The 17,734-nt window shown below is 36.0% G+C and overlaps 1 protein-coding gene across 1 annotated transcript; it reads left to right on the plus strand.

Moving 5' to 3' along the window:
• Positions 1-4,879: 4,879 nt before the first annotated feature.
• Positions 4,880-17,470, plus strand: LOC145676151 (uncharacterized). The gene is made up of 5 exons (XM_081747055.1): positions 4,880-5,144; positions 10,123-10,301; positions 12,083-12,242; positions 13,327-13,457; positions 15,189-17,470. Exons 1-5 carry the CDS (start codon positions 5,078-5,080, stop codon positions 15,297-15,299), a joined length of 648 nt encoding a protein of 215 aa, XP_081603181.1. The 5' UTR covers positions 4,880-5,077; the 3' UTR covers positions 15,300-17,470.
• The last annotated feature ends 264 nt before the right edge of the window (positions 17,471-17,734 follow it).

The raw sequence follows: 17,734 nt of genomic DNA on the forward strand, positions 1-17,734 counted from the left end.
GGTCGTCCACTAGCAACCAAAGCCAGAGACGATCGTTATCTCTTGTTAACAGCCCGTCGAAACCGGCGTCAGAATACAACTCTGCTCCCGCGAGCCTTCCGAGCAACAACAGGACGCACAATATCCACTCAAACGATCCGCAATCGCCTTCGAGAAGGTGGTCTCTACGCATGTAGGCCTATGGTGTGTGTCCCATTAACTGCACGACACCGTGTTGATCGAAGAGCGTAGGCGGAGGAACATCGTAGGTGGGGGCGCAATGAATGGGGCAATGTTTTGTTCTCTGACGAGTCTCGATTCAGTGTGGACCCTGATAATCGACGTGTTTTCATCTGGAGAGAATGTGGAACACGACACAATCCCATGTTTGTGCGAGAAAAATCCCAGTATCATGGTGGTGGACTGATGGTGTAGGCAGGAATCAGCATTGGTGGGCGTACTGAGCTTCCCATCATCCGAAATGGCTCTTTGACGGCTCTCATATATAGAGATAAGATCATGAAAACTTGTTCTTCCTTATGCTGGTGCCATTGGTGATTCGTTCCTTTTCATGGATGACAATACTCGTCCTCACAGAGCTCGGTTAGTAGATGAGATGCTGGATGCTGAGGGTATCGCTCGGATGAAGTGGCCAGCATACTCTCCGAATCTCATTCCATTTGAGCATGTCTGGGATATGCTTGGCAGACGAATTGCCGCTAGGCCAGTAAATCCAACAACCATTCCGAGATGGAAGTCACTCTTCTGGATGAGTGGCACAACATCCTCGAAGAACTCATCGATAATCTGATTGAATCCATGCCACGCAGGTGTGTGAGGCTCTGTTGGCTATTCGAAGTGATCATATGACATATTAAGGAACAATCAATGTTGTTGCCTTGCCTGTTGTGAGCAGTTCGAGAGGTGTACACATAACCGTCTTGTGTCATGAGCCATGTGAACAAGGTTTTCCGTGCCCCAACACCAGTATGTGCCCCATTTTTCTAGTGTATCTTAAAGCATTCCTTCTTGTATGATATATATGAGTCAAACACAAGCTTATTCATACACTATCTTAAGGTCTTGTGTGATATTTCAGCTAAATCCCTAATTTTTTTGAGCATTATATACAGTATATATAGTGGCGGATCCAGGATATGATCAAGGGAGGGGCTAAACCATAGTTTGCAGCTTTATCCAGTGTAAAGCAGGATTGAAGCCCATTTTATGCAATGTATACTTGAGTGTGAAGGGGGGCCTATAGCCCCCTTGGATACGCCTCTGTATATATATACATATATATAGGTAGATATAGATATATACATGATCGAAAATGGCCTCGAATCCATACTCGCTGAGATGAACAGAAGATGCCGTTTAAATCCACAAATTCAGCCCCATTAGTACTGTAAGGGGGATGGTGACATGTAAAGATAATTGAAAATTATCGATATTAATGTCAAATTCATAGTTTTGGGGCTCCACAAGTTCATTGGTGACAGTTTTGGTGCCCTTTCTGTCCAAAATGAAACGTATTCTCCTCGTGCGAAGAACGGATATTCTGCTAGTCTGTAATAATAACTAACGGAAGTTTCACTTAATATATTTCTCGCTGCTCAAATTTACTCACTTGTGCGGTATATGTGTGTAAAGTAGAATTAAAACCTGTTGCTTTAAGTATTTTTTCCGTTAGCGAAATACATTGTATATACAGTAGGACGTCGATAATCCTAACGTCAAAAATCCGAACGCGGTCGCTAGAAGCTTTTTACATTTTGTCTTAACGCTAGCAATAAACAAACAATAGCGTGTTCATCGACGTTATGTGAAGTCAGTGTTTTTACAAAAGTTCATTTATATGTAAATGTTTATCATGTATTTTTATTTTTATTTTTTCTTAGGCCTATAAGTTTTAAGTGTGACTTACAAGAACAGTGTTATTTAGAGTACAAGCAGGTTCTTCAGAAACATTAATTGTAAGTAGCCTTACGTACGGTATTGTAATTACTGTATGTACTGAATAACCACTGTATCGATAGAAGGACATACCGTACAGTATATGTAAGCCTAAATGGCATTTTCTTGGTCATTTTCGAAAATCCGAACAATTTGAAAATCCGAACTACTTGTGGTCCCAATTAGTTCGGATTTTCGACTTACCACTGTATATGTTGCAGACATGTTACACCAAGTAAGATTACTAGCATCAGGCCAACAAATAGTTTTTAAACTATATTTTCCTGTTTTTGCCAATATATCCGAACAAATTATTTTTTCTAATGGTTTCAAAATTTCCGGAATTTTACATAGAACAAGGAAGATATCTCTATGAAATATATATTTGATTTAACATATTAACTAAAATGATTCTGTGATTAACAAAAATGATGATTCCCAAAATTTTCCGTTTTTTCCCCAGCTCGGGAAAACCGTAAAAAAAACTTTTTTACCCAAAATTTCCGTTTTTTCACAGACCTTCACAACACTAGTCCGAACACACAGTGCACCGAACACTCCTAACAATGGCGAATGTTAACACCACGACATCGGCAACTACAACTGAAATGAACACGTGACCATCGCCACTAGACCTTGGCACGATGGCAGAGCGTTGCATTGTCTGATTAATCCCGATATCTTCTTCATCATGACGATGTGAGGGTGCGAATACGTCGTGTTCCAAGGGAACAGCTTAAAACGATATCACTTCGTTTTAGCCCTAATTCGCTTTACGTATCTTTTAAATTATTACGTTATTATAGTAAACATATCAACTACTAATTTACTGACCATAAACATGAATTGCATCCAGAAATCTTCGATTTATTCCTCTGTAGTATACGTACATAAAATATCAGCAGCAATCATAGCAAGTAATGATCTTGATAATACCAACATGTCCTATCCATCATAAAACAATAATCTTACTCATGACAACGAGTCAATAACAACGTTCTTTCTTTTAATTATATCTAAGTTATCTGTTTAATTATTGCGCCTCTGATCAATGTTGATAAAATGGGTACAGATTAATTATAGTATCGCTGTAAATGTCGCCCAGAACGGGAATTCCGTAACAGTATTCACAGAGAAGGAAAGAACCCTGGATATTTTCAAAACACTTACTTTTTGAATAGCCCTCGTACTAATCATTATTACATCAATCCTCGTATTAATTATTATTATTACATCAATATAAATATTTTTCTTTTCTCTTCTTTCTCCATATATATATATCAATTCATTTATAACAATATTTTTCTTTTATTACTAATTACATATCATAAACGTCGATTCATTACAAATATCATTTATGGGTCTATCCAAAATTATAGGTAATTGATGACTTACGCAGAGTTACTACTTAACTGTTCCTCTTTTACATTGAGCAATAACATCCATTTACAAACAATATTATTTATAATTAAGATTGTCATCTTATCAAAACAACAACAAGATCAGAAGGCAATAATTACGTTTAAAAGCTTCAATTTAAATTCACTGTCATGGATTTCAAGTTAATACAATCGAATCTCTTTTGAACATGCAAAATAAAATAAAGAAACATAATATTCAGAATTAACACAAAGATAGATAAGATAAATTAATCACATGATAACATGTCGCACAAACATAAAGTTTAAATGAAGTATTCACAACACAACTCGTAATATCTGAGATAATAAATTAAGAATTGTTATCTAAGTTTAATTTAGTTAACAGCGGGTTTTAGTTTAAATTATGATTAATAAACGAGTCAATTAAAGTACATTGAACACCACAATCTTGGTTATTCTCTCTTGATCCATTTCCCGTTTCATTTATTACTTCGGTCCTATTCCGACAGTTCCTGTCATCTCGAGATCTCCAATTGAATCTGTTTTGAGTCACACTGGTATGTATGACATTGTTACTGTAATTACGTCTTCCACGAAAGTTTCTTCCGTTCGTCCAACTGTTCCTCGGATTACCATAATTCGTTCCATTTCTGCCGTTAGAATTGAATCTTCCATTAGCTCCAGTTCCAGTACGTATAACAGATCTTTCACTAATTCCAATGCCAGTATTATCACGTGACCTCTCATCGCTGCGAAGGTTTTCGATATTTTCACTAGTTATATTCAGGTTTCTGACAGGAATTGGATTGGGTGGATTACGATTACTTCCGCTAGGGTTCGGGAATTGATTCTCGAAGTTCTGAACTAAAATTATCAGATGATTGAAGTTTACGCATTGAGCAGACAACAGTATCTGTTGTAATTTATATGGCAATAAAATGCGTACGGAAGCGATTATTCTGGATTCGGGCTGAAACGGATTGACAAGTTTAAGTTCATTATAGGCATTAATCGTAAAATCTGTAAGAGATTTATCGACCCGAGGTGAATAGTGTCGGGTTCGCACCATCGCATCACGGTTAGCTAACAAGAAATCATTTTCGTAATTAGCCAACAGGGCCCGTTTAAATTCTTCGTAGGATTTGACATGATCGCGAATAGCTTTAAACCACAAGGAGCAAGGGGGAAGTAACAGATGTGGTAACAACTTCATAAATTTAGATTGATCCACACCCATAATTTCACACTCTGCTTCAAACTTCTCTAAGAACGAGCTTGCGGTTTCGTCACACTTACCGCTGAATTTAGTCATGGCCTTACACTGAAAAAAAGGGCTTGGTCAGGAATACCAAATTTGTTTGGTCAGAGCATTTGGTCAGTTTTTTGGTTAATTTAACCAAAATTTGGTCATTTTGACCAAACGTGTTTGGTCATGAACACTATATTTTTTGGTCAGAACATTTGGTTGATTAATTTGGTTATGCGAACCAAATTTTAACTGATTTGGTAATTATTTGGTTTTCCTGACCAAAATGTTTAGTTACAACGTCACATGTGTTTATTTGCATTCTGTGTAAACATTTCGATTACGAAAGTGTGGATCGCATTAGCGCTTTATACCGTAAAAATAAAAAGGAAAAGAAAACGTAGGGCAACAATCATAAGGGACATGTCTTGGAAGTAAAAGAACTGTGTGTAAATGAGGTTGGTTTGCACTATACAACTTTCTCAACGAGTAATTTTCACTTTTCAACGACGTAATGGATGCCTATGTTATAAATTTATTAAGAAGCTGGAATTTACCGCAGCTAATCGACATGTTTCAAGGTAAGTGTACTTTTTCGTATATAGGCTATTAATTTTGCTGTTAGTTCATATGTACTTATTCTATTAGCTGTAAATTTGGCGTATCAAATACACCTTTGGTAAACTTTACAATGCACGCCCCAGCTGCGCATCGATATGTAGAACCGCTTTCAAAGGGTGTAGAATAGAGTAGGGTAGGGTACATTAGAGTAAGGTAAGAGTAGGAACGGATTAGCTTAAGGTTAGGGAATTTTTGATCCATTTTCATAGAATTAATAGAGAGGAATTTCTCGCTTCAAAGTGAGTACCGGTATACCACCCGGAGCGGGCATTATTAAGTTAAACCTTGCCCTTACATATAGATAAGGGGGGCATTGACGACACTAGAGCAGGGTATAAAATTGCAGGGGCAAGAGTTGGGGTAATTTCTATTACCACTAGATACTTCCGGAAAGGGGTAAATAAAGTGACACTAACGCTGGTAGTTTGCAAAATAAATTGGTGCATTTATAGTTTACAGATGAACAAAATTCTAAAGTTTACGGAAGAAATATGGTGTATTATTTAGTTTCTCCTCCAGATCACTTGGTATTGAGTCTGACTTACTTGGTAGGGGTTACCATTCGTTATTTGTAAATATAAAGTAGTCATGAGTATAAGTACAGTGCGAACGTATAGCATAAAAAACTACGCATAAAACACTAACCAACTTGTGCTATATGAACACGGAAAACCATTTATGCTATCAGAGTCAGAACAGAAGCGTAGCAGCGGGGCCCCGACAGTTAGAAACGATTTGCGTCCGTAGGGAGCAAACGCGTCAGCGACGGTGGGTATTCGCATAAACGAGGTAGTTAACAACAGCTTACTCTAAGTCACAGTACTGGGTCCTGAGCCGTCGATGGATTTGGGAGAGATACTAAATGTCATCCGAAATATAGCCTAAAGCATAATTTTGAAAGAACATTTCATGGAACCCAAATATAGAATCCTTACCTTTGAAATCGATATTTCTCGTGACATACGCTGATAAAAGCGTGTATTTAAGGGGGCGCGGTGGCTCAGTGGTAGAGCGTTCACCTCTGGTGCTTGGGGTCCCGGGTTCGATCCCTGCCCCCGCCAAGTGAACTTTGTGGTGGACAAACACCGTGCTCGTGGGTTTTCTCGGGGTTCTCCCGTTTCCTCCCACTTTCTTCATTCCACCATTTCACTCATCTCTCATTATCAACGTCTCCTTTAGCCTAACCGGCATAATTGTGGGACGTAAAACTTAAAGATTTCATTTCAAAAGCGTGCATTTTTATTTTCGGTACACCACTCGAAATAATCGTTGAAAAAAATATAATTTTTACTAATTTACTTCTTAGTGACCCCTAAAAGACTTACGCTGGGCGACATGAAAATATCTCACTTAATCACAGGTAAGTATCGATGGCCCCACCAGAAGTAATTGTGAAAAAGTCACAGTTCTTTTACGATTTGCGTATAAATAAATCTTTCTGATTGTCATAAATATACAGTGCATAAAAGTAACCTGTGCTAGGTGGGCACTACGGGGGCGCGGTGGCTCAGTGGTAGAGTGTTCACCTCTGGTGCTTGGGGTCCCGGGTTCGATCCCAGCCCCCGCCAAGTGAACTTTGTGGTGGACAAACACCGTGCTCGTGGGTTTTCTCGGGGTTCTCCCGTTTCCTCCCACTTTCTTCATTCCACCATTTCACTCATCTCTCATCATCACCGTCTCCTTTAGCCTCACCGGCATAACGGTGGGACGTAAAACTTAAAGATTTCATTTCATTTTTTTTCCATTTAGGTGGGCACTAAAAAGCGCAAATGCTATCTAACAGTCAGGGCAAAGCAAATTTGGTGGGCCGAAGCGGCATCGCAGGGAGCGGGCACGTCAGTGATTATGGGTATACAAGTAAGTAAAGATATGAAAAGAAGTGGGATATTGCAATGATACGAGTTTCAATAGCACTTGTCATACTTTGACACTCGTAACGCTCCACTTGTAAACGTAAAATTCAGCTTGTGTACACTATGTCATATTTCTTCTGTAAATTTTACAAAATTGTGCTTCCGTAACATGAACCACTATCCCCTCCCTATATATATTCGAGTGTATACTTCTTATTAGGTAACTTCTATTAGGTATTCGGAAAATATTACATTCTTCAAAGCATTCAGAGAATAGTGTATTATCTCCAAAAGATAATTCTGTGGTTTGGAGCAAAACGACCAATGTCAGAAATTGCAAAGAGGAGAGAGAGAGGAGACAGGCTATGATTTCTGCATAGAACCTTTCATTGTTTGTTAGAAGTACATAAGTCGTTGAAAACAATCGGTTAGCATTAGACTTATCCATAGGTACTCGTTATGCACCAAATTACAAAATTATTTGCATGAGTTAAAAATGCTCTTAAATTCTTGTTGTTGCTTCTATACCATTGTAACTTTTACAGTATGAAGCTGAAGCATGAAGTTACAATGAACATTTTTCTCTTTAGCTTTGCCCAAATACACCCATTTCTGTAAAGCCCAAGAAAAAAAAACTGGGGTGAGCAATTTCCTATACTCTTTGTGTGGCACATGATCGCGTAACATACCAAATTTCGCTTGGTAGTGTAATAAAACTTAAATGCTTTCACCATTGTATAATTCTTTTTTGATATTCAGTAAATATCTGGTTAATTATAAACTTTCAATCTACATTTCAGAACAGGAAATCGACGAAGCAGCATTTAATTCATTAACTGATGAACTAATTACTCAGTTCATTCCCAAAATAGGGATACGTGCAAAGTTCTTAGCAAAATTTAAGGAATTTGTAGAAGCAAACACAGTTGAAATTTATGATGTGCTAGATGACGGTTCTCTCTCATTTGCTTCACCATCAGTGTCAACGCCAGATGACTCAGTGTCAGTTCGATCTGAAACTACAGAAAGCAGTTGTTCCATGCCAGCACCAACTAAAAGAGGAACTGATACGATGCTGAAACGAGAAACAAATTTCTCTACAGAGTCTCGGAGTCCGAAGCTCTTCAAGCTGACAGATTTTGTAAGTGTTCTGTCTTAAGTCACTTGAATATCAATTGATACAGTGATACTTATGCTGCACATATGAACTGTGCAAATGTGATTCATTATCAGTCGAAATGTAAAAGATTTTTGCGTTCACTTTTCAATCTGGTGACATCCTGCGTGTTATTTATTCCATCTTTGTTGGTGCAAGTAACTTTTCTCGGGATATCAATCACGTGTTGTGCTCGTTGTCCAAAGTTTCGAGAACAGACGTTGTTCTCATCATCAGGGTCAGTATCATGAGAACAATGTCTGTTCTCGAGACTTTGCACAACAAACACATCACCTGGCTGATACCCCGAGAAAATTTATTTGCATCACGATACGAGGAAAGCATCAGATGCATTGAAAGAGTTTTTGTAACGTCCCACGGTTATGCCGTTTAGACTAAAGTAAACAGATGATTAATGAAAGTGAACGTTCGCAAATGTTTTTGTGCTCACACCGGGAATTGAATCCGGACCACATACATCAATGATACACCCGTTATCCACTAGAGTAGCTGGGAGGGCGAGGAGATTGGTATTCAGTTATATTTTTGGTTATTTCAATTTAAGCGAAATGACACCACAATATGCAGGATCTTTAAAATTGTAAAGGAACAGGAGGAAAAGGTGCAAACCTTAAAGGTACTACCTCAGTATTTATTAACTACAAGTGAAAATACCCGGATTCGATTTCGTATAAAATTTGATCTAGGTAAACAGCATCTCTGCTCTTAAGTTCCTAATCATAATTCGTTTGTATTTATTCCGTCTCCTTTAGCCTATGAAGCTAAATCAACTGTTGATATATGGTCGGGAAACATTTGACAAGTACTTTTGACGAAAAAGATTTGAATGAAAAGATCTTCTCGGGAGAACTCCGACAAATCCACACACACGGTGTCACTTAGCGCGATTTGGAATCAAACAAAGTATCTCACACGTCAGAGGTCAACCCTCTACCACTGAACCACCGAGGCCCCGATCATACTTTAAAAACTGCCAATGATTTACCTATTTTGTGCCAGGGTTTGCAAGAACCATGTTTTAAAAAATGGTTTAGTTTTTTTTTTTCCTGCTAATTGAACGTATGGAACACATTAATATAAGTCGATACTAACCTGAAAGTGTTCCTGTAAGATTAAAACGTGGTTCTTCAATGTTCATATGTATTTCTGGCAAAAATATCGTGTGCCTTTCATCAGGATGGCTCAAAATGTAAAGTGTATATGCGTTCAAGCTGAGTATTTCAATAGTATAAGGTAATAATGGGACTGTGTAGATATTCTTACTGTTTACAACATGAAACTACAGTCGAGAAATTTTTCACCTACTCTTCAGTTAAGCAACCAACTAATCTATTAAGGATTAAATAGTGCACTAAATTAATCGATACTTAGTTTCTATGTGTTTCTATTTACAAGACTGAACAAGTCCAAATTTTGTATGCTTAATCTTCAAATCCTTCATTACAAGAGTTACTTTGTTGATAAGAAATCATAAGTAGCATATATTACTAAATATTTTTGCGACTTTCTTCGTCGTAGATAGTCATTATACTTATATAGTACCACTATTACGTTTTACCATTGAAGTACTAAGCTAGAACATGTAATTTACATCAGTTCTACATGTTTGAAGAATTAAACCATTCTGATGAAAGGCATTCGATATTTGTGCCGGAAATATAGATTACCATATGAAGGCAAATTTCAAGTTCAGCTTCACAGGAACAGTTCCAGGACATTTTTTTTTTTTTTTTTTTGTAAATATATTTCTTTCTTTATTATATATTACATATGGATATAAATACTTGTACAGAAGGCTTATGAAAATATAGAATCATTTTAACTGATATTTGAAAACATATAGGAATTTATTTATTGAGTTTTTAATGTAATGCAGATCTGTTTGGTAAGTTTATTCTTCTCTTTCAGAATGTGGCATAGATATTGAAAACAGCTTAGCGTGGCTAAAGCATAGTGTCGAGCCCTGGCAGGAAGTACTTGATCACTGGAAGAAAACGTTGAAAGTTCGATGCAAGCAAGAGGGCAAAACTGTTCATGAAATAATTTCAACTTGGCCAGCATTGAAGCAGCCTTTGGGATATACATTGGTAAGATTCATTTAATTAACCTGCATTCTGTTTTACTACTAAGGACTGTGTTGTTACTGAATAGGCCATAATTTACAAGCATTGAATTATTCTTTGGGGCTGAGAACACTCATACAAAATCTTTTGCTCACGTCCAGAAGTTGATTTTTTCATAACGTACTTTTTAGAACAGAAGTTTTCTTTAAAATTGTGTCGCGTTTGACAAGAAAATAGTAAAAGCCTTCAGGATAGTCATACTGAATATTGAAATGACATATACTAGTGTAGGTATTTGTATGTGTGAGCTAATAGACCTTAGTTGTCATAAAACCATAATAAAAATATATATAAATGGTGGACATGAATTACTTCCTTGTCCTCTTATGTAATATCTGTTCATGAATGTTGAGATATCTTGAAGCAGGTCTGAACTGCCTGTAGGTTGGTGGTTATCGGTTCGATGCCCGGTAGGTGTATAATTTTATAAAAGTAATTCAGATTCAACTACAAACTATAGATTCCTTCCTGTTTAGCTCCGGTGATGAAAGAGGATAGAGGCAATCAATGAATCTGGAAAGTTTTTGCAGTTTCCTTTTCAAAAAGTGAACATTTTGCATTGTATTTAGATTGCATATTAAAAGAACTAAAACATGTCTAATAATCTTTTTTGCTGGTTCTTTATAACATATTCATCCACATGCATGTAACACAAAGTGGGAAAGGATTAAGTTCAGTTTATTAGCAACTCGATCTTCCTTTGAACAACTAGATGAAAAGCTCAATCGCAAGTCTGAAAACAAATACTCTAAACCTAAAATTATTGTTTCCATTTTTAAGACGCATATGATTACGTGGCCATACACTACGAACACGTGCACTGACTTTACCTTGCAATGGAAAGGAACGTATCATATTCAGTCAGATAACAATTGAGAACTGAGTTCTTACAACACGATGTCACTTGCTTATGAAAGCGAGATCTCAGAAGAACAATACTTACATGACTGATAAACAATCTTTCTTGTGATTGCGTACCAACCAAGCATATACGTACAGCAATAGAAACTTTGACGGTGATGTTTTTAAATGCATGAAGTACTTTTCGATTCAATAAGTCTTTTTCTTTTACTCAGTAGATAGCAAATAGTGGTTTTATTGTCTGATAAACGCTAACAATATTGTAGAATTTTCTTCACTTTGTCCTTTGACAAATTAATATGAAACCCTAGCGGCCTTATTTCAGAAAGTAGAACCTTGGCTTTACATTCGGAAGCTTCCGGGCTCAAATCTGGTCATCGTGACTGAAATTTCCGTGGATTTTTCCTCAGTCATTCCAGCAAATACCGGGATGGTACCTGTAATATTAAGTCCAGATCAATACTTTCCCCATCCTTGCCTAATCTATCCGAGTAAATAGACCTTTGTTTACATTAACCTATATAACCAAAAACCATTATAACACGACGAAAGCCCGTGATGCCACAACCTCAATATGGGTCTAACTGGCAATTATCGTCAATGTAACATCTTCTTGCACTACGTTTCTGGCTTTTGTGGTCTACTTATTTAAGCTACCAGTAAGTCAATTTCCTCAAGATGTTGGACAACACCAGAGGAAAGCAGGTTGAATTTGAACCCAAGTCCAAGTCCATAAAAGTACACGCTGTAACTAGTAGTTTGTATTGAAATTGTTACAGTTAAGAAATTTCATTTATGCACGTAAAGGAAGTTGTGATTCTTAAAAATTAATGAAATAATGTTATTAATGTAAATGTTTTAATACAATGGAATTCCATTTCCAGATTGATCAAGATTTCAAAGACTTATATCCTGATCATACATCCTTGTTCGTGAAATGGGATTCTGTCAGTAAAAAATTGGAAAAACTAATGAAGAAACGGCTACATGACGCTCCAGCAGTCGAACTTTTAAGTCTGTTAGACACAGAAAGTGTTACAGAAGGTAATATTATTTTTGTGTTCTTTAATTCTTCCTTTGTTTCTGTTTCATTAACTTGAAATTGTAATTACTTGTATGAATGAAGTAGATTTTTCTATCTGAATCCAGTTTTATTGCAACAAGTATGTTGTAATGATCATATTAATAATTATACATTGGTTGTAAGTAGTAGACACTATACGTACAATATATACTCAGTTGTTCAGCATTGATTCAAAGAGTAGATCTCATTTCTCCAGATAAGCCTCTATTCAAACCGGAAGTGGTATGAATCAGTCGTTTAGGGTTTCAACATTGATCGTTATAAATCAAACATGGTTATTGATAGTTAGAAACTGTTTCCCTGATTCGATTTAGCGTCTCAAGTAAAGTAAACACATTAACCGGTGTTTCTGTACAAAAACCGAAAATAGTAAAGCTATACTACTACTTCCGGTAAAATAGTGGCATCCATACAGCATCCGATTTTTTTTTTCTACTGAAACCGGGAGAAGTAAAAACTAGTAGTTATTGTAGTTTCAATTTTGATTCCCAATAATTATAACGGATAGCAGAAATCTGTTTTTCTTATAGACTCAGCGCACGAAGAACAGATTATCTCTCTCTCCCTGTATTGGAACCGAAAGTTATGTGTCTATTACTTGCGGTTTTGTTATTAAATTGGCATAGTTTTTAAGTCTACCATAGTTTCAACTGTAAAACAAAACTCACTCATATTGAGTTACTAATGATTAAAGATATAATTTTTATAACACTGCAAAATAGTTCACTACTAAAAACAAAATGACTTTCATTCATATAGTTCTTTCTTATCCATCACAAACATTGCAGATTTGTTTCAAACCATTAAGCATTAAAATTAATATAGAAAATAATGGAATTGATTCACAGAGCTGTAATGGGTGGGGCATTTGCCACTGCAAACTACTGTCAAACGTCCGGTAGGCATTTTAATCGAAATAGTATATAATTTTTAAGATTTTATATGGAAGATATAATAATGCAGGAGTCCGCGTATAAAAAACAATTTCGGTAAAAATATTTTTTATTTTATATTCTATTGTATAGTTTTCATTTTTATTTTTAGATACCAGATCCAGTGTACTACTTTTATTGCTTCGTACCCTGTGTAGGTCAACATCACATATAAAAACATCGAAGAAAATTTGGAAGCCAACTGTGAAAGAGTCTCAGGATAGTTTCTTCTGTCATGTTAATGTAAGTAAAGTATATTTTATTCTATTGATTGATCATGGTCAGCCAGATCAGGTGTCAACTACGTATGTTTTGTTAAGAAAATAAAGTTACGTCTTTTTATGGATCTGGCATGGGCATGAATAATATGAGAATTAGATCTGTTAAATCAATATTTCGGTGGAGAGAGGCAATGAAAATCTTAAGAGGGGCAGAAGCGGGGTCGCACTTGCTATTAGCCAACTAGGCCCATGCCTGGAGTGCAAAATTTAAAAACTATTGAGATAAACTCTCACATTTCATTTCAAACTCTTTATAAACATCTGATTGGCATTATATTTCATACAGAAACATAACTTAGTTTATTGTTAATTTCAAATAACGTGAGGACGAGAGAGAAAGAAAGAAATGAAGTGAAATTTTTAAGTTTTACGTCCCGCGGTTATGCTGGTTAGGCTAAAGGAGACGGTGATGATGAGAAATGAATGAAGTGGTGGAATGAAAAAAGTGGGAGGAAAGGGGAGAACCTCAAGAAAACCCACGAGCACGATATTTGTGCACCACAAAGTCTACACGGCGTGAGCTGGGATCAAACCAAGGACCCCAACCACCGGAAGTGAACGCTCTACCAATGAGACACCGCACCCCCGAGAGAGAGAAGTAGATTATTATTCATTGCTGGCTATCCATAATTATCCAATTGTATCGGGCGTGGACGAAAGGTTCAGTTTTCTAGAATACGTAACACAGTTCGTAGTCCGACTGGGATTTTGGGGTATGCTTGGAGATCACACAGCGAAGGTTCAACAACTTGTTTATTAATAGAGTTGGTCTTCTTCCCCTATCTCCGATCATTAAGTTCGGAGGACTGTAGCGTAAACTAAAGTAATTTGTGCCTTTCAAAGTGGTATGAAAATGTTCTCGCCAATAATTCTCCCCCCCCCCACACACACACACTCTTCAAAGACACACGTTGGAAAGAAAATTAAGGTTACGCCAAGAACCCTGTTTTCGGAGTGTGAAGCTGAGCTACGACGTTTCATTACATGTGAACAAATACGAACTCGATACATTTATTTAATAATAACCAAACAGTGGCCGCGGTGGCTCAGTGATAGACCGTTCATCTCTGGTGCATGAGGTCCCGGGTTCAAACCTTGCTCCAACCAAGTGAACTTTGTGGTGAACTAACACCGTGTGCGTGGGTTTCCTCGAGGTTCTCCAGTTTTCTCCCACTTTCTTCATTACACCATTTCATTCATTTCTCATCACAGTCTCCTTAAGCGTAGCCGGCATAACTGTGGGGCATAAAACTCAAAAATTTCATTTCATTTTAATAACCAAAATCACTTACTGAGCATAAATGTGATCTATTCTATATTCTCTGTTGGTAAATGCTAGTGAGGAAGTTCTTAAGTCTATTTGAGGACAAGTTGTCGAGTTTTCGTAATTTAGTAACTTCTGTCCTTGTTTGAACGTATCGTTTTTGCAGTCAGATATAAATAGCTTTTGAAAACCTTTGCAGCTTTTAAAGCATTTAAGAGCTTTTAAAACTTTGCAGTATTAGTATTACTTACCAATTTTTTAGCTTCAAAATAACATATATTTATAGGCGCAAAATGCATATGTCATTGTAAATGTACAATAAATAATGCTTCAGACTATTGAGGAAGAAGAAGTGTCTTTGTTCTTATATGTAAGAAAAAATATTTAAGTATGTAACATGATCAGTTAACCTCTCTCTGATTCCAACAGGTAATGGGTGATGTTCAACCTTTCATGGAAACGAGAGACCTGCGACATTCGTTGAGTGTTCGTTGTTGGCAATTACGGAATAAGGAGCTGCTTTACATACAGCTACGTTAAATAACTTTCGTCTGCAATATAGATTTGTGTGTTTCCTCCGAAAATGAACTCTAAGTGATTTGGCCCCTTGAAATTCGCGAAAACAACCTTCATCAATACATATAAAGACTCCATTGAAGGATATTCTGTGTTTGAGCTTTAAATGAAGGATAAGTGTTGCTACTAGCATAAAATTTGATTTGCAAATTGAACAAACAGGCATTGTTACAAACAATTCCATATAATTCATTCAATTACGTATAACGCATGGTACTGAAATAACATTTGTTTAGAGAAACGTGATTCAAGCAAGCATAAAATATCAGTAGTTGTATCTGTTTCGACCACTATTGTTTACAGATATTTCATATCAGTTAAAAAAAAAAAAAAAAACAATCATATCCAACAATAGTGTATCGTCTGTTTATCGTGAGGAGTACTTATGTCATATACAACTTTTTGCAGAAGAAGCCAAAGATGTTCCCCTTCCTTAGGGAATTCTGCGTTAAACACAAAAAAGTTTTAAAACATATGTCCACACCCTTGAGCACGTTGTCTAGCTCAGTTAAGAATAGTTTATAATTTATTTGAAAGATCTTCAATGCTGTTTGCTGGGAGTAAATTTATAACTTTTCTCACAGTTTTTTACCTTTTTTGTTATAAAGATTATATTTGGCCTAAAAATGTTATTTTATTTTCACTAACCAGTTGATACATGTTAATATCATTGTTTAATTTTGCATAGATTTATATTTGGCCTAAAATGTTACTTTATCTTCAGTAAACAGTTAGTTTCGTTATGTAATTTTGAAAAGATTTATATTTGGCCTAAAATGCTATTTTATTTTCAGTCAGCAGTTGATAAATGTTAATATCATTGTTTAATTTTGAATTTAATATTTTTGTTTAATTTTGAAGTCTGTATGGCTCAGTTGCTATACTCAGTTATAATAAAATTCTTGTGTAGAAAAGTATTGTAAGTACATGCTTTATATCCTAAATTCGTTCTATTTTTCTCCTAAAGTTGATTTATAACTTTGTTCATATATGTGTGTACATGTATTAGAACTTCATGAAAATGTACATGTATTCATGTACATGCATGCTATTCTAGGAATAAACCGACAAGCCTCGAATATGTGTTCAGGACCTCAGTATAAGAAAACCAAGTTTATTTGCAACTTTGGTCGGAAGCGCCTAATTATGCAGATGACACAAAAAGATAATTTGACATACAAGAGTGAAGAAATGCGTCTGAGCCGTGACTCGAACCCGGGATCTTCGTCTTACCATGCAGATGTGCTACCCAGTCCGCTCTCGGTAACAACAATACATTCTTTCACTCTTTATAACGATGCTGTTCCACAAGGTGGAAGAATGTATGGCTGTTCTGGGAGCGGACTGAATGGTGCAGTGGTAGCGCATCTGCATGGTAAGCGGGAGGTTCCAGGTTGGAATTCCGGTTCAGTTATATGTTTTTCAGTCTTTGTATATCTTTGATTTCGTGCCTACAAAGGGTTTGGTGTGACAAAATTGGTTGTTTTCTCAATTTATCAATATATTAATGTAATTATTTAAATTGATCGTAGGATACTACATTGAATAAAACAATCGAGGAACTTTGCATACGGTTGAGTACCTCGATACGAGAGGGTTGTTTTAATTTGATCCGAAACGTTTGATTACGGAAAAGTAAGTATGTTCTACTTACCTTCAATTGGCCTCATTTCTGTAATTAGGCTTTTCCAACCGAAGTCGCAAATAAACTCTTTACTTATAGTGAGGTTCTGAACACGTGTGCGACGTTTCTCGGTTGTTTTATTCATTGTAGCCGCTCCTGCGAACAATTCTACTGATTATCTTAAATTGGCCCCAGTTACGTAAATATGTATTTCCGACCAAAGTCGTAGATAAACTTTTTTCTTGCATTAACATTTTAAATACGTATGCGAAGTTTTTCAGCAACTAGTTTCTCATTTATTTGAAAAATCTTCAATGCTGTTTACTGGGAGTAAAATTACAGCATAAGTTTTCTTTAAGTTCTTTACGTTTTTTCTTGAAGTTTTGAATTTGATCTAAAAATCTTACTTTCAGTACTTTAACAGATGTTAATATCATTGTTTAATTTTGAAACCTGTATGACTCAGTTGCTGTTTTTTTACTATTATTATTTACAATAAAATGATTTTGTAGAAAAATGTTGTGTGTAAATTCTTTATATATTAAATAGTTCTATTTTCCTCAAAAAATTGATTTGCAACTTTGTGTACATATACATAGAGTTTTAAATTTACATGTATTCGTATACATATTTCGTATGTTGCTTCAAAATGTATATGTAAATCTTATTTTTGAAGAAGTTCTTAGTAACTAGAAGCAATAACTTCTAACTTTATATGTGGGTTACCGCAAAAGTCATGGCAACTTTTTTTTTTTCTTTCTTACGAAAATGGTCA

This window comes from Thermobia domestica, chromosome 18 (genome assembly GCF_964235325.1).
Source record: "Thermobia domestica chromosome 18, izTheDome1.hap1.1, whole genome shotgun sequence".
In the NCBI taxonomy this organism is placed as follows: domain Eukaryota; kingdom Metazoa; phylum Arthropoda; class Insecta; order Zygentoma; family Lepismatidae; genus Thermobia; species Thermobia domestica.

Excerpts from the sequence above, each read along its gene's own strand:
- LOC145676151 (XM_081747055.1), top strand. The coding sequence starts at position 5,078 with ATGGATGCCTATGTTATAAATTTATTAAGAAGCTGGAATTTACCGCAG. Across the intron at positions 10,302-12,082 it reads AGCCTTTGGGATATACATTG|ATTGATCAAGATTTCAAAGA; the intron begins GTAAGATTCATT and ends TTCCATTTCCAG. Across the intron at positions 12,243-13,326 it reads CACAGAAAGTGTTACAGAAG|ATACCAGATCCAGTGTACTA; the intron begins GTAATATTATTT and ends TTTTATTTTTAG.